This window comes from Tachysurus vachellii, chromosome 8 (genome assembly GCF_030014155.1).
Source record: "Tachysurus vachellii isolate PV-2020 chromosome 8, HZAU_Pvac_v1, whole genome shotgun sequence".
Taxonomy (NCBI): domain Eukaryota; kingdom Metazoa; phylum Chordata; class Actinopteri; order Siluriformes; family Bagridae; genus Tachysurus; species Tachysurus vachellii.
In genome coordinates, this window is record NC_083467.1 from 16,573,132 (window position 1) to 16,599,834 (window position 26,703).

At 38.2% G+C, this 26,703-nt stretch overlaps 1 protein-coding gene across 6 annotated transcripts; it reads right to left on the minus strand.

The window, feature by feature from the left end:
- Window positions 1-1,311: 1,311 nt before the first annotated feature.
- On the minus strand, window positions 1,312-26,703 carry LOC132850244 (disintegrin and metalloproteinase domain-containing protein 23). 6 transcript variants are annotated; one of them, XM_060876595.1, is made up of 27 exons: window positions 26,440-26,703; window positions 25,552-25,757; window positions 25,111-25,187; window positions 20,114-20,177; window positions 18,088-18,170; window positions 17,908-17,965; window positions 17,156-17,228; window positions 16,499-16,554; window positions 15,558-15,623; window positions 14,168-14,236; window positions 12,812-12,978; window positions 11,797-11,881; window positions 11,521-11,611; window positions 11,347-11,398; window positions 10,824-10,923; window positions 9,630-9,701; window positions 9,349-9,435; window positions 9,073-9,153; window positions 8,754-8,804; window positions 8,557-8,620; window positions 8,163-8,268; window positions 7,506-7,625; window positions 7,251-7,419; window positions 6,559-6,670; window positions 4,497-4,587; window positions 3,241-3,301; window positions 1,312-2,991 (listed from the first exon to the last, which is right to left on the minus strand). In XM_060876595.1, the coding sequence occupies exons 1-26, from the start codon at window positions 26,519-26,521 to the stop codon at window positions 3,256-3,258; spliced, it is 2,328 nt and encodes a 775-aa protein (XP_060732578.1). In that variant the 5' UTR covers window positions 26,522-26,703; the 3' UTR covers window positions 1,312-2,991; window positions 3,241-3,255. The 6 variants fall into 6 exon arrangements, with proteins under 6 accessions (XP_060732578.1, XP_060732579.1, XP_060732580.1 ...); XM_060876596.1 differs by lacking the exon at window positions 4,497-4,587 and adding an exon at window positions 6,202-6,292; XM_060876597.1 differs by lacking the exon at window positions 4,497-4,587.

Here is a 26,703-nt window from a genome sequence, read left to right on the forward strand (position 1 = left end):
TACCCTATATACCTACACACACACACCCTAGAACCAGGTCCGTGTCCTGTAGTGTGCGGGTGTGGCGTGTACGCGTAAGTAAGCTATAGAACACAACATAGGAAATGAAGCTTCTCTTGGATACGTAAGGACATGAATATTGCCGTAGCTGTTTACCCGGAGTTACTTCTTTTACGATGCAAAGTTCACACGTTGAATGTGTGAATGAGATAGATTCCCCGCTTGTGTCCCGCAGAGTGAGGCAGTAAGTGCGCAATTAAGAGCAGAAGGTAGTGAAAGCCCCCCTCTGGCTTTTGCGCTCTTCTGCCTTACACCGCACACGTGTATGTCGCACTAATGCTTTTAGCAAAATGCCACATGAATGAGTGATGGATGCGTAATTACCGAATAAGGACGAGGCCGCGAGCATCAGACTAGAAAGCCTCTAAACGGTGCATTAGAAGTCGTATTGCCACGCGTGTACAGCCCCCTTTTTCCTGTCATAAATGTCTGAATGGGCTAAAACACTGAATTTTCATTCATTCAATTTTTCAGAAAATGATAAGGTCACTGTTATTACATTTACAGCCTCCCTTATACAGAGTGACTTACATTTTATTTCAATTTATACAACTGAGCAATTGAGGGCCTTGCTCAAGGGCCCAGCAGTGGCAGCTTGGTGGAAATGGGATTCAAACTCACGACCTTCCAATCTTAACCACTAAGCTTAACATCTTAACCACTAGGCTTAACATCCACTAGGCTTAACATCTTAACCACTAGGCTACCACGTCCCATATTACTGGAAAGAAAATTATGACACTCACATAAAATGTGTGGAACTACAGTAGATTGGGTACGTTGTCTACTATAATATTTTCTTAGTTGTGTGACTGGGAAAATACATTATAATAAAGGACATAATATAGGGAGCAGAGGCATAGCCACATGGGTGGTTACATGGTGGCACTTTGTATCAAGCCTTGCGACCTCTTTCACAAATCTCATCTCATAGATTTCTAGTACTCCTTATCATGCTGCGTACCTCCTGTATTAAACCTTTTTCTGTCATTTAAAAATCTTTAATAGTTGCTATGAGACTGGTCATAAATCATTGACTCAAACTCCAGTGCTAAAGACAGCCAGGGCTTCTTAAATTAATGTCAGTTGAAATCCTATTTTCACTGCAGTTTTTTATAAGATGGCACTTGATTGTAGACCAACCTTAGTGTCTGTCTGCATTTACACTAATTTTCACTAGTAAAAAGTAAAACTAGCAATACAAAGGATAATAATGTGCCAAGAAAAGAAATAGGAACACATATGCCTTGAAATTCGAAAACATTTGAAGTTTATTGATCATATTTTTATTGTATTGAACTTCTGTACATGTACTGTGAGTAAAGGTGGTAAGTATGTTTGCCCTCTGCTCACAACAGAAGTCTAGTCAGTAATTAATGAAAAATAAAGCATTACATTTTTAAAAAGTGAGATCTTAAAACCTCACCTGAAATATCAGACAAGGAAATAATTACCGGATTTATTCCAAACCCGACACAATACATTCGTTCCCGTTAAATTAAAATACATGTATTCAATTCCCACATGACTTCTGTCAAACATTCTTTAATATGAAGCACAACAATGCATTTAATAGTCTGGCTAATATTAAAAAAAAAAAAAAAAAAAAAAAAAATATGGCCTTACTGGCAATCTTGTTTTTGTATATAATGGCATTGAGTTTATTATCACATCCAATAACTCTTCGAGTTTGTGCAAGATTTTTTTTTGCATAGTAAATAAAAGATAGATGTTCTGTAGCTGACATGCACACATCCTTCTGTAGCATAAGTTTCTTAGTGGTTTGGGGACTGTTTTATATAGTAATTAGTCAACTATTGTGAATGCATGCAGCAAAGCGATTACACCCTACAGGCTTAGCAGTGAGAGCTGAATGAAGTGCCGTATAATTGATACAAGACTTTATTTAAGGTCAAAGTGAAACATGTACATGTTTGTATAATGTATATGAAGATTTCCTGTCTTCCAGGGAAGCAAATAGTAAAGTGTTTAGATGTAGTAAATCAAAATGGCAGGTCTTACAGTGTCATTTTCCAAGTTTTGTCTATTTAGCAGTTTAGACTAACCAAATCGGTTTAGAAATGGATGAGTGATGAAACATCTTCAAGCCTACATAGTATGGTATTCGCTTTTTGACTTACTGTTACTTGACTGTTAATCTCCCTAGATTCTCATATGGCAAACTGTTAGTAATTTGTTTTACTTTGTTTTGATTGGCTTCTAAGCCAATAAGCCTCCTCCTTATCTAACACTACATATTGCAAGGGGAAATGTGTTATCCATTAGACACCCAAATGCCTGCATATACTGTATTTCTTTGGCTTGGTCACTGTCAAGATCAAACTTGACAACTTCAAGGGGTATCATATTGGCTTGTCCAGCTCGATACCTTCAGCAATCCCTCATCTGGTAGATATTTTTATACAACATACAAATAATACAACATACATTAATCTGATGAGATTTAAAACTACAGTTACAATATTTGTGATAAACGTGAATAATGAGCAAAATTGTTTTATGGTGGTTTTAAACTATGCCTACGATATAACATGCTCTATCAAAAGCATCAAAAACATAATGCTGAAACACTCAGCATAAAATGATCTTACAGATCAGCACCGTAACTCATTCTCTGCCGGGGTAGCAGTAGAGTCCAGTCTACTCCTTGTCTCTATATGATATGTGTAATATGTTAAGGCCTATATTCAGCTGGGTTCAACTTGATGCAATAAACCACTGAGGATGTCGCAGTCTGTGGCAATTTACAATCTGTCCCAGAGAAACTGCAGGTCAGTGAGCAGAATAATGTCATATACATTCTCCTATAAGTGTGAAAGGTCATTTTCTCCTTTCACTTTCATAGGGAGGTAACGGTAAGCATAGCTAGCCATGCAGCCCTTTGGCTAGGGTGTCAGAGTAGCTGGTGACCTGTAATGTGGTGAGATGTTAAGAGTCGGATTGATCGGTATGAAATATGAAGCCTGGCAATAAAACCATCTTAGTGAGCTTGTGATTTGAAACAGGGCAGAGCTGAGAAGCTGCAGTTCTACATAACTAATATGTGGTTTGTTATCTACTGTATATCATAGTTTATTTTATACTTTATAACTAATGCCAGAAAGACCAGCAAAAATTGTAGTCCAGCTGAAGATTACTTAAGAAGCTTTGGAGGCTCACCGTCCATTTTCTCCACTAGATGGCTGATGCATTTGGGTCGTACCTTCGCTTTTTGACATTTCTTGCAATTGAGATGGCAGAGAAAAACAGACAAAAAAGCATGAGTTAGATATACAGTGATTCTAATAGACTCAATAGTGTTCAACATGACAAAACCACTGTTCAATATATGATCCACTATTCAAGCGGACAACCACACACAATTTGGACATTTTACACTTGGTTTATGGAGGTGGACGAAATCATGCATTTGAAGTTGTTGAAGCATGCACAGTGATAAATTTACATTTGTACCAGTCATTGTATGAGAGGACTAAAAAGAACAGGAATAATCTTAGGACACACATGAAATCCTGAGCTGAGAGGATTGGCACTGAGATTAAGGAAAAAACGTGACTATTTTTTGTCTAAACAGCTTATATTTCATAGTGTTGACCATAATCACTAGGTTCTGTTTTAGTCTTCTGCAAAGGTTGCACTCTTACATACTGCAATATTTTCACACAAAGGAATAATATATTTTCATGATGTCCTAAAAAATTGTTGAGAAGGAAGCTTTGGTGACAAAGGCATTCACATGCAAGCTGAAAGGGACCATGAATCAAAATCATGTCTAGAACAATATCATGATTTCAACCCAAAGATGAAGGCACAGTGATTCATTTCCTTTGTTTCTTCATAAGGAGAAAGAATAAAAAGCAGTGACACAATTTGCCATCTTTTCAGACCTCAGCCATACCTTGCCAGGTCCTTGCAGCAGTATAGGCACAGATCATTAATAGGTCTCTGGCTAAAGTGCACAATGAAATGCTCAGTGAACCTCATGCCCATCTTTGGAGGAGGTCAGTGGCAAATGTTAATGGACAGCTCATTTATAATAACAAAATATGCCTGAAATATCATATGGTTACTAAAACTTCAGATGCCACTATGTTAATGTTAACTCAATGTTTTATATTATATACTTCAAGCCTGTATTTTAACATCAATACCTAGAGAGAGACGCTTGCATGTATATTTAGCATGCATGGCAAGCTTTTAAACACACATTTCCAGTTTGTTTGAGCTTCTGCCACAGTTTGAACTTTACTTCTCCTAATACCTAATCATTATAAATAACAGGAAATGGCTGAGACAATTTTTTTTATTATTATTTCAGACTGTTTTGTTGTCTATAGCAGAAGCCCAACTCCGGGAGTGTGTAAGTCAAACTGATGGTTAATCTGCAAGATAAACACAAGCAGGCCAGTCCTTACTTAAAGCCCCAGCCTGTCCCTCCCAGCACTATGGCTGCCACCAGGATGGCTCCAGCGATGGAGCCAATGATCAGGTTGGTGGCACTAGGTCCTGTTGCGGAGGGGCAACGTGGGAAAATATATATTTTTAATTTGACTAAAACCCAAATTATTTATTTTAACTGTAGTTTATTAACATTGGTATAGAAAGTTTAAAATTTCAACACATAATCATGCTTGTTTTCTTAAGCAAGTTAGCCTCTTTGTAAAAAAAATATCTGTTTCTGCCTGGCTAATCAGCAGTGGATTGTAATTAGATTTAAATTGTAATTATAGTGATATAGAAAAGGTTTATTTTGGTAATGGTTATAATAAGATTATAACCATTACCAAAATTAACTTAATTTGTTAGCTGTTTGTAATATTAATATCACGTTCAGAAATGATAGCAAGTTTAAGCAGGGAAATAAAATTATTTTACTATGTAGCATGCCACAATAATTTATTACTTATATCTCATCATTTAAACATTGCATATACAAATGTGTGTATGTGTTCATAAATAATGCTAGTTCCTGCTGGTTGAGAATTTAAGAAAAAAAATGATGTCTTCTGTCATATATACTCTACCAAAGAAATTCTTTTCTTTGCACATTCCAGCTTGTAAGGATTTTGGGGTCAGAGCACAGGGTCAGCTATGATACATCACCCCTGGAGATGACAGGGTTTAGAGCCTTGCTCAAGGGCCCAACAGTGGCAGCTTGCGGTGCTAAAGATTGAACCCCAACCTTTTCATAATCAACCCAGAGCTTCAACCACTGAATCATCACTGTTCTTAAAGTCATGTTTTATAAACCATAATAAATCATTTAATGTCATAGGGCAGTGGTACCTTAACAGAGATGTGATAGCTCAGTGGTTAAGACTTTGGGCTGGTGGGTGAAAGTTCAAATCCTAGCATTATCAAACTGCCAATGTTGAGCACTCGAGAAAGGCATCCTGAACCCTGTCTGCTTCAGGGATCTTGTCTCAAGATGCTTTGTTTTAATTGTCATTCAAATCAAGTCAACACAATACAAATGAAAAGATTTGTTCAGGTCCCACCATTTCTTGGATGAAGGAATGGAGCAAAGCCACTCAATAATTAACCTCTGATGCGAATGCAGTAATCCAAACTATACCCATAGCAGGACTTGCAGCAGCTTGTGGTTTAAAAGTGAGACAGTTGATTTTTTTTCATTTAGACTTAGACTTAGACACACATTGTACAGTAGCGCAAATCCTATTACTGGTTAATGATGACACTATAGATGTCTAGGTTATATTATCTATTCTACATGGAGTAGCTCTGTGAATTCTCTTCATGTGTCTGAACACAAAATGCCTGTTAAGAGCAGAAAAACATGGAGATACGATTTAACTGATATAAATGCCAGTAGCTATGCTCTCAAACAATATCAGAATAATGTATAATACTTTACAGTAACAGTTAAAAGACAAAAATGGGACAGTAGAGGTAGAAAGAGGTTCTTACATTCAATCACAAGTACCACACAGACTTACTCAAAACACTCAAAATCACATCACCATGGTTCAAGCTACATAATACAGCCACTACACGCAATACGCAATACACAATACACACGAACACAGTCACACACCAGCATAGGCAGGTCACTGCACTGTCACACACAGGGCAGCAGCACCACGGGAAAAAAATGCTTACTCAAGTCCCCACCCAGTTCCTCCAAACAGAACCCCCAAGGCCAGAACAGTCCCTGCTAGAGCCCCTATCAGCCTGTTAGTGGCCACATTTGCTGTGCACGAGAAAGAGGGAGCATTATTACTAACCATGCTGATGCGCTTTCACAACAGCTTCATCTGTGAGGAGTGCTTAAAGAATGCTCTATATTTATGGGCCATCAACTAGATTTACAAATAAAACTTAATGATAAAAAAACATGAAACAATACAAATAAAAGAAAACAAATGTGGATTTGTAATGTTTGACACACCGTATGTGTGTGTGTCTGTCTCTGTGTGTGTGTGAGAATAAGTGAGAAACAACAACAAAATTACAAACCCCGTGGTTCATCGTCTTCACTGGAAGCAGGCTTTTTGGGGGGGTCGGGGATGCTGCAGTCAGTCCCCGCCCACGTCACATCACACGTACACGTCGCCTCGTTATTGCAAACCTCTCAGCCATATAGCAACAGGCAGAGGTAATATTTTAAATAAGTTTTAATTATATTTACTGATATTGATAGTATCGTATATACAGTATGCATGTAATTTTAGGTCATATACATGTACAGTATATACATTATATATATATATATATATATATATATATATATATATATATATATATATATATATATATATTATATATATATACTTTTAAAAGGTAAAATGTAAAGCAAAGATGTCTTCAAAAATAATTACCTGAAAAAAAACTTTTTAAAAAAGCAGTAGTATCGGGTACAATTTGAACAGTATTGGAGTATCAGCCACATTTCTGGAAAATTACAGTCAAATTTGTTTCCAGTTATTCATGCAAAATCCAGCAGCCCTCATTATTGTTTTTTTTTTTTTTTTTTATGCATATATGAAAAGTGGTCTGTTATATGTTATGCTGACGACTTTACTGACATGCATATGTTCTTCTGTAACATTTAACTTATTGTTAGAAAAGAAATGTTTAGAAATCTAAAATGTTTTGTATTAACTAAGTGCATAAAATCTATAAAAAAATAGGATGCCTAAGACTCTTACCCCGTGGTTTGAGCAGATGTGTCCGTTGGGCCCGGTAGGACAGGCACTCATGTTGAAGTATTGGATGGGCAGACACTTATGGTCAAGGCACATCATGGACGGCCCACATGGCGTCCCATCCTCCACATAACCCAGATCAGTTTCGTCATCCAAGAACACGTGACCACCACTGAAATGCAAAACCATGGAGCAAATTTAAACATCCAGTTCATGCAGTAAGGCTGAGGGGCAAGCCTGGATGCATGTTCCTCTCACCTGCATTCAATCAATCGGCCCTGGTGGTTAAAGGAAGTGGGTGTGATCTCTCCCCTTATTCTTCCAATGCGGGGCACTGGCCCAACATTAGTACACAGCAGATACCCGCAGAACACATCGCTGTAAGCAGAGTCATATACAATGGCTAGATGATACAGACAAAACAAAAACTGCTCACTACTCATACAGTTGCACAAGGTGTAAAAATACAAAGTATGCCTCGGTTATGCATAATTCTGACTGGGTATAAGCCTCTTTCTTGTTGTGCGTGATTGGCGACTGAGGAGCAGAATTAACTTTAGTGCCACTGTCTGAAAGTTTGATGTTTGTCACAATGAAATTTACCTAAAAACGTGAAATATCATATTAGACCACATTAGTTAGACATTATTCTCATAAATATATCATTATTAATTAATTTGCTGTATTAAATAAAGAGGTTATGATTAAGAATCTTAATCAAAAACACATCAGAAAGTCTGTATATGTCTTAAAAGGGAACACCCAGTGAATGCGATGACGTACAATACAAAAATAAATTACAAATACAACCATTAATCATTAGGCCTCCCAATACTGGGCAAATTGTGCATCCATTTCCATTAAGACATGTTTGATGATGTAAGTGTAAATGGCTGAACTTTAAAAGTCACTCACTGCTTTCCACACTGGATCCATTTCTCTCCATCTTCCCCACAGTTCCCTTTTTCAGATCCTTCCGTGTTCAACTTCTCATAGCAGAACTTCTCCGACCCTCCAGACTCTGCCCAGATATAGAAATCAGACAGAGAGTGAGATAGAGATAGATACAGAGAGAGAGAGAGAGAGAGAGAGAGAGAGAAGGAGAGAGAGAGAGTATTATATGGAAGTAGACAGAACCTTTGGAAAATGATATTGTATTGTTTTATGTGTATTTTTCCTGTAGGTAAAGACTTTTCCTCTGTCTTGTGTTTCAAGACAATAGCGGCACATTTTCTGTATTATGCAAGACACCGCAATAAAATATAAACAAACTTAAAAATCTATGAATTATATTAAACACATCACTCACTTGGACCCCATACGTATTTGCATTGGTTTTCTCTGGTCTTACACTCTCCACTATAGCAGCGTCCCTATGTGTGGATTTAATATAAAGCCAATAAAAATATTCTTCAGTAATTCATAGACAACAAATTTGATAAATATTTAGTAATTACATTTAATAACTAATATTTTTACATGCTTATATGCTATAGCTGGTTGTACCTGGTCAAGATGACATAATGAGCCATCCTGTTTGTGAAGGTTAGGAGGGCACTGCAGACAGAAACACACATCAGCCTCAGTAAATGTGCTTTGCTGGCTTAAAGGATAAAACGGCAAAACATGCAGCTGCATGAAATTTGATCAAGCTATATTGATGGAGATGGCAGAATAGTGTATTTCCTGACTTGAATTAAAAATGTTATTATTACAACATATGCTTACAAAAATGATTATTATTCATTTTGTGGATGTTAATGTTCATTGGAGATACTACTAGAATCACTGGAGCCAGCAGTGGATGTGAGATCCTGTCTCTAACCTGTCCAGAGTCTCCCGAGCAGGTCTCTGAAATATCACAGTCATTCACTGCATAGCGGCAGCTGAAGCCTCTTGGGTAAAACTGTAAGAGGGAGGGAAGGAAAATTCAGAAAGAGAAAAAAGATATATAAGATTGTCACCTTAAAAACATCCTACTCATCAAAAATTTTCTTTTTAACACACAGACAAAGGCACAGATGAAACAGACAATTAATCTTCCATAAACAATAAAATATCAACGATATGATTATACGGGTCTGGTTTTAAACCCACTCACCAGACAGGTGCTGTTGCAGCAAGGCCCGTCACTACAGTGTGCTCCGTTTGACAAAGAACACTTCTTGCAGCATTCTTTATAGCAGTCCTACAAGACACACAAAAAAGAAAAGAGGAACAAGACCATCATCAAGACCGTTCAAAAACAGAAGCGCTTTATTTTATCACGGCATCTCCCATACAGACGGTAAATAAACAGCTTCACACCTGGATAACAATATAACACTCACGTTTACCTGAAAAAAAAAGCAAATCCCCCCCAATAGCAAAGAAATGACTCACAGCTCTCACACCGCAGTCACACTCCTCTCCCACCTCCACATAGCCATTCCCACATTCTGTCGGCTCGAAGAGCTGCACAGGAAAAAACACACTTGTAATTACAGATTATAATTTCACAAGCTTGCATCTTTTAATTATTTTAAACATTTCATAATCCTAACAGTTTTTTCATAATCCTAACTTTTTTTTTCAAATATGTTGTAGCTGCTTGGGGTATGGTTTAGGGGTGATTTGGGACACATCTGTGTTTAATGTCCAGTGATTTATTTATGGTATGATAAGAGCGCATGTACTTTTTAGAAGTTGTAAAAGATACAATAAATGCGCTATTTCCAAGCCAGCTTGATATCAGCAAAAGTCATGCAGCATAATTAGATTTTATATTTAGAAGGTTTCCAAATATAATTGTGAACACTCAGCCTGGGCATCTTCCTCTGATGTTTTCCTCTTCCCCGATCACTAAAAATGCAGATATATTTAATGGTGCAGATGTTTTGCTGCTCAGTGATATGTCTTTGTCTCGCTTCCAAATTGTTTCCTGTCATGCTCAGAGAAATTAGGAAGCAAGCATGCAGTGAGAGAGGAAAAAGTTGAAAATATCTCAACTTGATGCAAATGAGAAGTGAATGATTTCATTTTTTAACCACTTTTTTCCTGGTCAAGGTTGTGATGGATCCTATCCCAAGATCACTGGGAATTCTTCCTGAATGACATCACAGTCAATCACCAGTTTATTCATACTTGGGTGCATTTTAAAGTCACCAATCCACCTACAGTATCTGGGAGGAAACAGGAGAATCCATAGAACCCACACAAAGAACATGCAAAACCAGAGATAAAACTGAATTCAGAAATGAACTGGGAATAAATCCTAAAGCGGTGAGATGGCAACGATGACATCCCACACACAGATTGCTTAAAATGTGGTGTCATCTAAGCTACATGCAGTGAAGTACAGGTATGATTAATAATAGAGTAGAGAATAATAGAGTACAGCAATACAGCTAGCCTATTTGACCCTTTGTTTTGATTTCAACTCTGAACAGCTGAACATACATTCAAATGAGTCACATGCTCCCAAAAAGGGCTAGTGTTGTTGAGGCATGTGAGTCACTGCCATATTAATGTACCGTGAAACCTTACAGATGGAATGAAAATCCAATGAATACAGCTGGCTGTGTGAACGACTCTTACCCTGTTGGGCCGGTTGAAGAGGCATGATCCTCCACCTTTCAGAAGGAACTCTTTATAGTCTGAAATACTACACTTAGAAAACCTTCGTGGGTGCTGCACTCTACAGCAGAGGAGAGTGGGTGATCGAAAGCCAGCACCAAATAGGAAATAAAAACCAAAATTATCGAAATGTGAAATCAGTAGTCCGACAGATTTCAGTTAGAGTGTACCAGATCATTAGAAGGGCTGTTAAAATTGTTAGCACAGTGAGATTTATCATGCTAAACATGCTGATGGTCTCTGAACCACCTGGTTAAACAATCAAACCCTGTCATCACAGAATACCCACAGGAAATTATGCATTGGGGAAAAGGGATAAACACGTTGTGGCATAGTTAAATAATTATGATGTATCTAAATAACAAATAACAACAAAGGTGATTATGAACCCCCTCTGACACCATACTCTGTCATTATATCCCCAGGTGTGAAAAAGTGTGTGTGTTTGTGGGTGTGTGTGTAACAATTAGATTAAAACTCTCACCCTGTGTCCTCCATGATGCAACCCACCCATGAATCAACACAGCCACACTCCTCTGAGACAGAAAACACATGCAATACACACAGTGGAAGAACCTTAATATGAAACATGACTAGGTAAAAAATAATCTACAAAGTTAAGGTTTTATAACTTAAAAATCTCTGTGAGTGTACATACTATTCTTGCTGTTCACAGGATCCCACTGAATGCCTAGGTTCTGAGCAAGACTCTGGGACAGTGAGACAGCTACAGTCCATGCAGATCCATACTACACGTTTTACATGAACATACAACAACAATTCATTATATTACATATATTATAACCACACCTGCTGCATATACAGTTATGTGTACTGCACCGAATGGCTGCATTATACTGACAATTATATATAGAACAGGACAAACTGTAGATTTGAATTACTCTACAACTTAAAATCTGTTTAATTTTCTCACCTCGTTCACTCCAACCCCACGACTGAGTGAACACATGCCTCCGAAGAATGCAGCACTGCTTTGACGGTAGTGAAATGTCACATTACTGTAGACATATAAAAAAAGATTAAAGTCTATGACAATATATGATAATGACAACATAGAAAGAAAATATATGGCTCTGTTATACTATGGGACCTTGCATGCCTGGTTCCACTCCTCTCCTTCACTGCAAATCATTACAACATTATTCTGACGAATATGATCTTTATCTTATAATACAAAATCTCTATATGACCAATATGACCAGTATAATGTAGCCAAGCTGTACAACCTGGGTTAAGAGTTGCTCATGTGGTTTATATTGATCAATATAAAGATTGTTATCGTCAGGCAGAAAGTAGGAGTGTAAAATTTGAGGTGAGCTGAGTGAGAAGGGTCATAGGTGAGTTTTGTGGTTTTATCTGGATGTACTTGATTTACAGAGAATACAATGAATGACTGGCAACTGTTCCTCCACACAGACATCAACATGCAGCTACAAGAAGCTTTGTAAACTTCCTGAGAAACCTTTTGTTATTTTTGCCATTTAATGGTGTTCTAGAAAAGGTGTACTAGCAATTATAATGAGGTTGAATTCAATTTATTCGTTGCTTTTAAGGCTTCTAAACAGTCTATGAGTAGTTCAGTAAGCATGTGTTCATTAAGCTTTTGGCCACCTCCTGCTGGTATCATGTTCTGAAATCTTTAACGTTAGTGTGATCAGAATTGATGGTGAACAGAACTGAAGTGTGGCTGAGCTGTTTGGACTTGGGAGTCCATTTCTGAGCAGAGATCAAAGAAGGTACGAATGCACACATCCTCCTGAGCTATTGTGCTGAATGACAGAATGTAATAGCATTCTTAGCAATATTTAATATCATGTTTTCATCTTAGTCTGGAAAATAACAGTAATAGTAATCATTTTAAAATTAGACTGTGCGACTAGTCCTTGTTAATAAAGACATGTAGAAAAGTAGAGAAAGGACAGACTCACGACAACAGGTGCACTGCATCTGCATGCTGTCTTATGGAATGCTGTCGGTATTTGGAGAAGTCTCGCAGCATGTCCAGTGGCAACACACTGATTGGCATATGGTCCTTATCTGTCCACATTTCCAATGCAACCAGAACCACACGTGTGTTCAGTTGTTCAACAAAGACCTATAGAACAGACAGAAAGTCAGTAATTGAAAAGAAAAACAGGGTGAACAGAAATAAAGAAGGGGAGTGAGAAGACAGAGCAGGCAACAAAACAGGAAGAATCATGTGATCGGAGTACACAGTGCACACAGTACATACACCTATACAGTCAGTTTATAAGGAACACCTGTACAGCTACTCATTCATGCAATTATCTAATCCACTCTCTCACTCACTCACTCATTTTCTACCGCTTATCCGAACTACCTCGGGTCACGGGGAGCCTGTGCCTATCTCAGGAGTCATCGGGCATCAAGGCAGGATACACCCTGGACGGAGTGCCAACCCATCACAGGGCACACACACACACACTCTCATTCACTCACGCAATCACACACTACGGATAATTTTCCAGAGATGCCAATCAACCTACCATGCATGTCTTTGGACCGGGGGAGGAAACCGGAGTACCCGGAGGAAACCCCCGAGGCGCGGGGAGAACATGCAAACTCCACACACACAAGGCGGAGGCGGGAATCGAACCCCCAACCCTGGAGGTGTCAGGCGAACGTGCTAACCACTAAGCCACCGTGCCCCCCTATCTAATCCATGCAATGCATAAAATCATGCAGATATGGACAGGAGCTCTGTGTAATCTACACATCAAACATCTGAATGGGGAAAAATGTAATTTCAGTTATTTTGACTTGGTATCAATGTTGGTGTGAGTATTTCTGTAACTGCTGATCAACAGGGATTTTGACACAATAGTCTCTAGAGTTTATCTGCATCTAAATAGAGTGGCAGTTCTATACACAGATATGCCTTGTTGAAGAGAAAGATCAATTGGTCTGAGATTGGCCAGACCACTCTGTACAACTGTGCTGAGCAGGAAAGCTAGCACAACATGCTAATGAAAACTCTGCAGGAATTGTGTCAAGCAATCATGTCAGCATGAACCAGAATCTAAAAGCAATGTTTTTAACCTCTTGTGGAATCCATGCCATGAAGAATTGAGGGTGTGTTGAAACCAAAGGGAGGCGCTATATAGCATTAGGGTTGTATTCTTAATAAAGTGCATGTTATCTTATTTTATATATATATATATATATTGTGTGTGTGAATAGTTATTGTAATTATAGTGTTATTTTAAGCATGCTGCATAATAAAAACTTAACAGTGTATTTTAAATATAGTACTAGTGACTTACAGCATCCACCAGATTGACCACAGACTTCGCAAAGTTGCGTGTTTGCTGCTTGGTCTTATGTCTTTTAAGCTGCACCAATCAAATCAGTTAAAAAAAAAGAGAAAAAGTTTAGAAATCTGCCCAACAATTATAACAACAACAGCAGAAAACTCTTTAGTGCTAGGCTAATTCAGTGCTTTAAATAAGTTCGAAGTCATGATAAATGGGAAGAGCAATTAGAAGAATAATAAAAAAGAAATTAAAATTTTCATTAAGTACAAAAGTTAAAACATGGCAATTTGATAATCTTAAAAAAAGAAAGCTTTAAATTGAAAAGGGCTATTTAAGTCATCTTTAGCTGTGTTTTTAAAAGGAAAAATTGAGTTGTATGGGTCTATAGAGTCCTTCTAGAGCAGCAGTGTCCAATCTTATCCACAAAGGGCTGGTGTGGGTGCAGGTTTTCATTCCAACCAAGCAGAAGCCACACCTGATTCACCCCATTTAATCAGTTGTTCTTGGCTTTTAGTAGACTCTGGTGTGACTTCTGCTTGGTTGGAATGAAAACCTGCACCCACACCGGCCCTTTCCTGATAAGATTGGACATGGCTGATCTAGAGGGACAATTTTCATTATCTAGAAGAACTCTTATTTGATTTGCCTGTAAGAAAAGCACACTGTTCATTTCTTGGACTTCTACCAGAAGGATATAATGCACTTCATGATATAAAAACTTTACACTTTTAGGAAAAAAGGTTTCCTCAAGAATTCTTTAGATTTTAAATGGTTATAGCTTAACCCTCTGTAAATAGAAATCACTCTGGTAGAGTTATGTATACATCTTTAAAGGTTCCTTCAGTTACACAAACCAAAGAACCTTTAATGTATCTTTGAAAAATTCTGTTGTCATGTAGATTTAAAAGAGATGCAATGCTGAGAGTTTTTCTAAATTTTAGATATCAAAGTGGTAAAGCGCCCTCCAGTGGCCGGCATTCACGGTGCATTACACTATCAACCCACAGCTACATTTACATTACATTTCCAGTATTTGTCAGACACCCTTATCCAGAGTGACTTACATTATCTCATTTTTATACAACTGAGGGTTAAGGGCCTTGCTCAGGGGCCCAACAGTGGCAGCTTGGTGGACCAGGGATCAAACTCACAACCTTCTGATTGGTGGCCCAACACCTTAACCATTAGGCTACCACATGCCCTCAACACAGCTACAACAAAACACAAGCCTAGAAATGTCTCTCACTCTCACAGAATTTCAGTCTGTGGTTGTAATAGACATGAGACATGTTTCTTAGAGAATAAACTGCAAAGTGTGACTATTTACACATCCAACTTTATTAGCCTACACAAATAAACACACAGAAACACTCATTCACCAACGAAAACATAAACACACCATATTGTGGTCGCTGACAATCATGAGCTCGATATACTTCATCTCCTCAAACACATTCCTTGGCATCTGAAAAAGAAGGATATAATGCAAATAAGCAGAGTGGAGCCACATTTCAACACTATGAAAGTGGAAAATAAAAAACTCTGCTAAAGCAGTTATAAGGTATTTCAGTCTTCAGGGGTGTGTGCTCTCATTTAGCTGTTTTTGCTTTTGTGTGACATTATGTAGTATCCAATATGAATATTTGATGAATTTCAGTTTTTACCATATCTTCTATGTAATCTGGGTGGTGTTTATATTATATAAAGCTTTTCCCAGGTATTAATCATTAGGCAAGACTGATGTTGATTGTCCCACTTATATAGCTTATAAAAGTAGAAACAAGAAAGAAGTATGAATTAAGTAAGAGAAAACAAACCTAGTAGCTGTAGTCTAAGCGTTCTACACACAATTCTATAATTTTCTAGGGTTGCAGATTTAGGGTTATACAATCCTGATTCTCCCAAAAGCATTGTGTGTACTTCTGATAAGTGTCATAAGTGGCATACAGAGAGTCTACAGTCTAGAGAACTGTCAGTCAAGCATGCTCAATAGAATAACAAGCCACAGATTATTTAAGTGAGTTTGTAAGCAGTTTTGTCAAATTTCTTGGTTTGTATTCAGATTTTTCTGTATATTGAAAGAATTTCTATTTTTTCAGACTGAGATTTTTACTTGCCCTGAGATTTCAAATAGATAATAGGACTGCTGAAAACCACTTGAGCATTAATCCACAACCCATACTGAAGCCTTGTGGAGACATGAGAGCAGTATCAGGTGACAGGTTTTGCTCTGTTCATGATTAAGTCAGTCTTCTTTTGGGAATGCGACACATGCTATTTGAGGTCTGTTGTGTGTATCTGAGCTCATAGTTAGAGCTGGAGGCCCGCACCCAGACTTACAGCACGCTTTTTCCTGCGTCGCAGCCAAGCCATGTCATCCAGCTGGTCCTCCTCATCTACACACACAGAAATGATCACAAACGTGTTATATTTTGTACTGTCTCTAAGCACACTAACTACATGCTGTGTTGTTGCCATCTTTATTTTTAATCTGATCTGTTTCCCATAAATTCAGTGACTCATTGCTGAGGCGCTGTGTAAGTAACTAGGTAATATAAGTCAACAAATGCTACCCAATTTACGTTGTACACACATAAAATTCATTCATTTTTCTTCAGTTACAGCTTCATCCTGCGCTGGATCCAGAGCTTATTTTGGAACACCGGGCACAAAGGGCCAGTCTATTTCAGCACATACAGGACTGTGCAGCATTACTAAATGTGCTGTTAGTAAACTCTTGTGGATGCTTAACAACACTAAAAGAAAGATTTTCTTTCTGCTGATAACTGTTATACTTTTGTATGTGTATTTCAACAACATAGACATGCTGTTATTGTCTAATTTTATCTAATCTTTGAAACATGACAACTTTCTTTTGCATACTACCATGTGTTTCTCTGTGATGAACATCTTTTTTTTGCTTGTGGTTGCAATGCAATGTAACTAAAAAAAGACAATAGGAGTATAAAAGTAGGCCAAATATGATTCATTGTATACCTGCATCCTTGAGGTGTTGAGAGCTTAGAAAGCTTGGTGCCCTGTGCAGTTTGTGGGGTCTAGCTGCTCCATCCTATGGCAGAAACATTGCAATTTGAATATATGATGCACATTAAAATACTACAACTCTTTCAAGTAGAAGTAATACTTTCATCATAGTGCTGTTGAATTCTCAATTCTGATTGGTTAGGCAGTGGTAGTTATTTTCTATAATGACAGCTCTGATGGTTGTGCTGGTTTTCAAGGGAGGGCAAAGTTTTTTAATAATACATTCATTACAATATCCCATTGGTTTCAATTTATTCACAGGAACTGGTGAATGTATGGATGGCTCTACATAACCTAAGACTAATAATAAATGGATTTTAAAAAACCTTATTCATACTGGTAACAAGGAAAAGCATATACTTATTGATATGTTAAGGTTTTGCAGCGTTGGTACAGTGTGGTTTTAAAATATTTCTTTCTTACTTTTTAATAAGAGTTTTAATATTTCTGCCATGGGAGAGATGTCTGGACAGAGGACTTGGGGATCACTGGTTATAGTATTTAATAGGAATTAACTGTTTCATGGACATTTCACTCTAAACTGATAAAATAATTAGAGTACTGGTCTTTAGTTTATAAAGAAAATGCTGTGGTGAAAGAGGAATTAAACATATTGCCAGATTATTAAAGGTAAATACAGCAATGGAAACAGCAGCAGTAATAGATGCTTACATGGAATGTCTGTGGTTATAGAAAGTACTTACAATCGAGTGTTTCAAAGGCTCAATAAAATATGCATAAACCCCATCATCAAACATGCCACTGGCAGCCACAGAAAGAGAGAAGAAAAATAGCACTGTGTTAGTAGAAGCACCTTTAATGAAGTGTTTAAACAGTGTTTTTTCTGAAGTGTGACTCTACCAAACTGTTGTTTTTATACTCACTGCAAGCCATCACAGGTTGACAGGGCTACACTGGACGCCTCATTCCCTCTCACCTGGCCATGATAATAACAGTGCTCCCCACCCTGAAAACACACACAGTCAGACCCTCTTACTGCAGGCCCCTTAAAATCTCCCATCACGATCTAACACAGATCATAAGTCTTACAGATAAACTATCCATCAAACCGCTCTAATAAAGCTGTAGTTCATATGATCATCTGTTAGTGTTTCATTGAATCAGACAGAGCAGGGTAAAAATAGCAAGAAACAGAACAGTGATTAGAAAGTCTCCAGTAGAAAGAGGAACTGCTTTATTCCTCTATGGACCATTGTTCTGTAAGGCAGATTTATGAACTGGATTTTAACCAGCAGATTCAGCAGAGAGGCCATAGTAACAAAGTAGAGCCAAGGACAAGTGGAATGAAGATAAAATGGGAAATTCACAGTCAAAACAATATCTATGGTTAAAATATTCATAAAACTATGAGTGTAATAAAGTCCCAGAACTATAAGTTTTATCACAATAAGTAGAATATATTGGGATGTATAAAGTCCCAGCAGAGTAGATTATGTGAAAAAAGGCCACAGGTACCAACTACCTTCTACTATATTCCATAAAACAATTTATTGAATTGTGTGTGAAGTGTTTCCTCAGCAATACATCTCAGATTTGCTTATTACATGCTGAGATGTAGATCATAGTCAGGTACTGGGAAGAATCATGCTGTCATCTTACACTGATTATTAGGAAAAGATTGTGTTTCCTGTGTGAGTTTATTTGACATTACAGTCACCATCTCTCTCTTCCTCAGTGCTATTCTTTGTCTCACTCTCACTCTCTCTCTCCTCTCCCACACTGACAGATTTCCCACACTGCATTATTCCTGCAAATTTATGTCTGATAATCACATGATCTGAGCTGCAGCACTACTGAATCAGTGGCTAGTCATTCAGTTCTCACATCATTCAGCACTTTTACTCTCATTACTATCAGCTCATTTTTAATGCAGTTTCTCTGAGCTTGTTTTAGCCTCTGTCATTTTCTATAAATGTACTTTGCTATTTTTGGGGTCAGAGAGAACCATTTAATCACCTTACATTACCATAGACAAGGACATATGCAATGCAAGAACAGTGTTGTCAGGACTTGAACAAATGAGTACTAAATGCAAACCAACATTTAGTACATATAAATTAGCACACATGCCCAATGTTTTGTCATCATAGATATAATCAGCTCATATCACAGAATAAATGAGCATTCCTAAAAGTGTACAAGATAGAAAACACATTAGTCACATTAGTAATACAGCTGTGCAGTAATCCAGTTATTTATACAATTAAAGTGTTCTACTAAAGTGTACAACTGTACAGTGACATGCAATTTTCTCTTGATGAGCCACTTGTGAACACTTTGTAAAGGGAATAAAAAGTGTTTGACTGGACATTGGAGCAAAACACTGAGCACTTCCATCATTCTAACCAAACACATTTTTGCAATTATGCCACTATTCCAGGTAATGTCTGTGCTAATGGTCCCAAAAATTAAGGCTGCAAATTTTTGTGCCCTCAGTCCCTATTTAATATACTTCCTTCCTTCCTTCCTTCCTTCCTTCCTTCCTTCCTTCTTATCTATCTATCTATCTATCTATCTATCTATCTATCTATCTATCTATCTATCTGTCCATCTGTCCATCTGTCCATCTGTCTGTCTCACTCACTTGCCCGCCCACTCACTCACTCACTCACTCACTCACTCACTCACTCACTCACTCACTCACTCACTCGCCCACTCACTCGCCCACTCACTCGCCCACTCACTCGCCCACTCACTCGCCCACTCACTCGCCCACTCGCCCACTCACTCATTCAGACCTCCTGATTTCAAAACCAGGCTTAATAACAGCTCATATATTACAACTTTAAAAAGCAAACTCTTTGTTTATGCACAAAAAGCTGCAAAAAAAAGCTGGTAAGATAAAGGTCACTGGAGTGAAATCAGTTGGCGGTGAGAATAAATCACTACCTTTGACTTGATGGGTTTTCCTTCCTCATAGTGAATCTCCACATAATCAGAGGATAGTAGGCCACTGTAATACAGACAGAAAACAAGCATTATGACTTCCTGCAACTGTGTGTTTCCTCTGCTGAGCAATGATACTGCAGAGCAGATATGAGCATCTCCAGTACAAGAAACACTGTAGACTCTTAGACAGGAAATGATTTCTTTTTTACTAAAGCATTGTCATAATCCCGTTTATCCATGAACGGATCACTTCTAGTTTTTGGAAACATACAAACAGTGGGAGTTTGAGAATCAGCACGCAGCAGCAATAACAGTGTATCACTATGACACATAGACAAATGCTGAACATTAAACATGCATATTTTATGGAGAGGGTTAAATGTATCATGTACAGTAAAGGTACTGATTTAATGATTTGTTATCTAACACAAAATTTCCCACAGATCCTAAATGTCTGCAGACTTTTTAATCCAAAGCCAGTGAAACTATAGTTACTGTAAGTTTGACATTTCAATAGTCTTTAGACATATCTACATCTAATACATCTATATATTGGCTTGTACCAAACTGTGCTGTCGTGCCACAGTCCTTGAACTGATAAAATGTTGTAAATGTAAAAATAATAATCAATCATGGTGGTTTTTAGCTCATATTAAAAGGTAGAGTGTTTGACTATCCAATGATGTCAAAGCAACAGTAATAAAAAAAACAGTAAATAGAATATGATAACTATTAATTACGTAGGTAAGAACCTTAAATTATTGAATTGGTAGAAAATGGGGTACAAAACTGCATGCATGAATGCTAAAATATGAGCTGAATTGGTAAAAGTGATTAAAAACAGATGGTTATTATATTGAGGTCTGTATCACCTGATTGCGCATAAATGGACCGGTTTTACAGCAGGGGTATCCAGGGGTGTCCTGGTAGCTGCACGCATCAGATTCAAAGCACTGATGCTTGCCTACAAAGCCAAAAGCAGACCAGCTCCCTCTTACCTCAAAGCCCTCATCACTCCTCGCACTGCACCCCGCACCCTCAGATCTACTGGTTCCACCATCTCTCAGGGTAAGAGGCAAGTATTCAACAAGACTCTTCTCTGTTCTGTCACCAAGGAATGAACTTCCCCTTGGGGTCCGGACAGCTGAGTCTCTGGCTATTTTCAAACGACGATTGAAGACCTACTTATTCATGAAACACTTCAACTAGCACTTCCTTCCTTGTTTGTTGCATATATGTTTAAAGAAAAAAAAAACTTGAACAATGTTTTAGACTCATGGTTTCTTAAGTATGTAACCTGGTGAACTTCTGTATGTTGCTCTGGATAAGGGCGTCTGCCAAATGCTGTAAATGTAAATGTGTCGTGATGATCTACCACCCAGAAGCTTTTACCGCTAATACAGCTAAATGTAAAATTCATGTTCAACTAAAAGCATTGATTACCAGGCATCAGGTGTGTTTGTCATGCCCGTCTGAAGTTGTAGACCATTTCCATATATCCTTAGACCCTGACCTCATCACATAAAAATCAGTTAAGCTCCTATAGTCTGTGTCCATTGTTAAAAGCACTATACAAATACATTTGAATTTAATTGTACTGAATAATTCACAGTCCCTGATTGCTAACTCTAAACCTTGCTCAAACTGACTCAATGACGCAGCATTTGCTTGCCTGTCTTGATGAGGGTTTTGACCATAGACTGCTTCTCATTTACTGATTTATTCTTGTATTGTTTATGCTGTTTGCCTGACTATTTTCCTGTCTTTAGCTCTTTGGTTTGTCTGCAACAACAGTTTTAATGAAACCAGAACACCTACTTGCATCTGTCTATCCACATTGCAAAAGAACACATTGCCTGAAGAAAGCATGGCAGGCTTTAGTAAATTCTATCATACCCTTTCAAGACCATATATTCTGCAAACAGAAACAGCAAAATTCCACCCGTACAACATTATATCATCGTGGGAGTCACCATGATGGTCCTCTCATCCAGCAACTATAGACGTTTCCAAGTGTTAAAGATTTTAACCATACTGTTGATTGTACTTCGCTTTTTAAGCAATTATGTTTGGCAAAAACAAAGTAGTCCACTCATCTCACCACTCACTGGGAAAATATTTTACTGAAATCTGACTTTACTTTGCTTAGAATCCCAAAATATACCCAATGTGCTTGCTTTAATCTGGCTGTATCATCCAGAATTGAATATTACAGACGACAAGACTCCTCGGTCTCCTCATTACTACTCCGCTCTGTTTACATGTCTACCTATTAACTTCCTCAGGAAAAAATTCCATGGAATAATATCTCTGACTTTGCTGCATCAGAGACTTCTTCTCTCCAATAGAGCACTTCTGTATGTATGTAACACCTGAATAAAAAACATATACCCTCTGCTTCAGGATCCCTCAACCTCAACAGCCAAAATCTTTTCCATTTTTAAAGTGCTTAGAGCCTAGATCAAATCAGAGAAGGTGATGGAAGGAAAAAGGCTTTCGTTATGACCTCTGGTCACTATGAATACTCGATAATGCCATATGAAAGGTCTGTCTTCCAGGCATTCATTATTGATGTACTGTACTAAGAAACATGCTCGGAAAATTCATCATAACCTACATAGATGACATACTAATATTCTCAAATTCTCCATATCACACACACCAAAATGATGTTAAAATGACTGATTCAGAACATCTCTTGGAGAAGTGCAGGTTTACAGTAACAGCACTTAAACACTGATTAGACTAGGATTGATAGGAACTCATCAATTAAACTGGAACTTATTAGAAGTTATCATCAGTGCCAGCAGAGAATTAACAGAGCCTGCTTTGTGCTGGATTCACCTTCAGCTCTTATGTCCTCTAACGCTTCCCCTCAGGCATCCGTGTCTGACTCAGCAAGCATACGTACACACACACACACACACACACACACGCACACACAAAATAGCTCTTTCTTCTCACTTGCGTTTTCCTGCCCAGATACAGTTTCTGCAGCCTTGTGTAAATGTTTCCAGGACATAAACACTTTCATCACAAAAAATGTGTTTATGTACTAGTGTGTGTGTGTGTGTGTGTGTGTGTGTGTGAGAGAGAGAGAGAGAGAGAGAGAGAGAGAGAGAGAGAGAGAGAGACCTTTAAATAAAGAGTACCCAAGGTAGAATGTGTTAGACAACTTAGATCAGATTAATGATATTTTAACGTTGACAGCTGGTGTGGGTTGGTTAAGTGGCAGGCTATGTGTGTGTGCACATGTATGCAAGTGTAAAAAGAACAAGAGCACAAGACAGATTGGGATGTTGCCATTCGTCTGTGTTTTCTAAAATTACTTAAAATTGGATGGTATGTGGACAATTAATGTGTGAGTACATGTTAAAAAGTTAAATCATGACAACACATGGGCAGAAAATACAGAATTAATGTGGATCAGTTGCCAGTAAGAACTCTTCTACTTCAATTTCAACACTCAAACACACCTCTAAACCTATACTGTATTAATCTCTCCATTGGCTGGACAAGAAGCAACAAAGACCCAGTTACATGTCCTCAGAATAACAAATCTGTAAGTCCCTCTTTTCCTCCACAGAGGAGAAGCCAGGAGCCGTTGAGAGCAAAGTAATACTAGCTCTTGGCTGCGGCACGATGTGGAGGACTAAGCAGAATTGTGCAGCACAGGTGCAGTGAGGGGAGGAGGCCAGAGCAGCACTATAAGAGCCGGAGTCACTGGCTGCATTCAGAGTGATTTCTATATTTAGATCACATCATTGCTGCTGCACAGACACAATTCCAGCTGCAGAGTATTCAGAAACCATACACATATATCCACTCACAAGCTATTTGATGTCACATACTAAACACACCCACTCACAGACTTAAATATGGAAATGACTCTAAAAGTGGGAAAGAGCTGATATGTGCTTTTTCTGCAATATTATACTTAACATTAAACCAAATACTCACAATTAATGCTACTGTACTGTATATGCCGGAATCACTGCTTCACGACTTTCCTTAAAATGCAGTAAAAGAGAAACAGCTTCCTTTATATGCGTATAAGTAAGAGATGCAATAATGCGTGAAAGAAACAAATCCAGAGAGTTAACATGCACTCAGCCATTTACACGGAGCATCTCTTAAGCATAAGCATATCAATTAAGTCATTGGACTGACAGGGACACGATTCATTCTCTATTCAATTGCAGTAATCAAAGTTACTCAGGACATGAGCCAGCAGTCCCCGCACCAGCAGATAGCAGCTCTCTCTGGCACACTGCTGCTCTGACAATAATGGAGGCATGGAGTTAGAAAAAGGAGTCTGAATTCAATTCAAGTCTGAAACTGCCATTGGAGGGTTTTTTGCACCCACAGCAACATTTAACATTTAACACACATTGTTAACAGTGACTTTGTCATCTCAGCATTGAATGTCATCCAAGCACTTATAGAGTTAATCAGCATTTTTTTTGCCTGTGTAAACATGATGAAGTCTAGGGGATTTCTTTTCATAAGTGAGACGTATTCCTCTATCTACATTCTAGATTCTGTCGCGAGAAGCATATTACTTAGTAGGTAGAGCTTCACAATGTGGACCAAAGAAAACATTGCAGATATATTCCTAAATTCAACCTCTATTTAATAAACTATACATTTCTAATTACAAAAAGAATATAATATATTTAATACGAACAATCCACAGAAAACGTGTCTGGAAATTAAGGCTCACAAAAACACATCTGTGCACTGTGTAGCACATCTGTACTACAACCATGTCTTTTAGCCATGCAGCCACAACACATCAACAGCCTGGTATTGACCAGGCTGTGATAATGTGAAACCTTATAGAGCGTATCATGTATGTGTATATGTGTGTAGCAAATAAAACAACACATAACAGGACCTATGTGCTACACTGTGAAATACACCATAACATCGCTGTACCTAGAAACAAGTATTTAATATTAACTTAAGAAAAGAGATCTATACAGGCTAATACTTACTTGTTTAATATGAGGTCTAGTATAAACCTGGATCCAAAAGCCTCAAGCTGAAAACTGGCTTGAGCCAAATGGACTGGCTAAAGAAAACAAAAGGAAAAAGTAAGTGTTTTTAGTTAATAACAGCATCTGATAAAATTAAAACAGGTAGTGAAACACACTCTTGGGTCACATAAACATAATGCAGATATGCTTTTGGCATTACAGTGTTGCAGTAAACTGAGCTGTGCATTCTGAAGCTTGCCAAGAAGATTATCTGCTGCCAGACAAACAAAAGGCAGATCCCCCAAGAGGGAAAAATACTGCAGTCTTCTATATTCAATATCTCTAGCCAAATATCTCTTACCTTGACATCCTTAGTAAGGCTATTACACTGAAACCAAAACGCATTATCAATAAATTTGCATCAGTCATTTTAATCGAGACAACAATACACACTCTCACCTGACCCTGCTTGTCTGGGATCTTAGCCTGAGTTTTTAGGTTATGGTAAGTGCTCTCAGCTTCCTCGTTCATGTAGTAAATGAGACGAGAGGGGTATGTGATGGTGTGTTCGGCCTCCTGAGTGCTCCCATTGTGTTTGGGAGGTGGTGCAGTGGCATCCTGCTCCACCCGCACGGAAACAGCATCCCCAACAGACTCATTCTCCTCTGACACACACACACACACACACACACACAGCAAATATCACACTATTAATCCTGTTGGTTGCAGTAGCTGATAAACTACTACAGACAGGAATATTGTCTATAGCAATACAACAACCAAAAAATAATTTCACAAGTTCAGTAAGTTAGCAAAATCATCATATGATAGACATCATACTTTGTTGTATAGATTAATTGACCACAAGGTAGATGGGAGCAGGTTCAATAATAAGAAGAATAAGAAGAATAAGAGGAATATATTTTCTTTTCGATATAAACTATTATACTAATGTTATAGGTTTTACAAATGTAATGCCAATTATCTGAACCTTAAACATTTAGAACTGTTTATTCAGAAGATGCATATTCTTACAGAACACAGCCTGTGCATGCTGCATACACTAGAATAACGCATTGTGGATGTGATGAGCATCAAGTCTCCCTCTTTTCTTTACTTAGGACACTTTGCTCCTGTATTGTCCTCGATGTCCACACACAGGACGTCCTTGCTCTAACCCAAATAAAACTACTTACACTACACACACAGACACAGACACACACAGACACAGACACAGACACACGCACACACGGGCGGGCGCGAGCGCGCACACACAGCTTACCCATCCGTAAAATCATGAGTTGATTGACAGCAATCACTTAAGGTAGTTAAGCTTATGGTACTTACCTCTCGGAATTGTTGTTACAGACGTCTGCAACCCGGAAACGAGGATGCGCACGAGAAAAATGAAGAGAAGCGTCAGATGCATGATTCATAGTTGTCGGTATGAATAGTGTTATGTTAGCGCGTGCATGCGGCGAGTAGACATCATAATGTCATTATTGTGCCCAGGTCTACATCATCCCTGTGAGGCGGTGGCCAGCTGCATGCAAGTACTGCTGCTCTGTGAGCATCGTCAGCTCATGAGGGCACTGACTGCGCCACACTTGC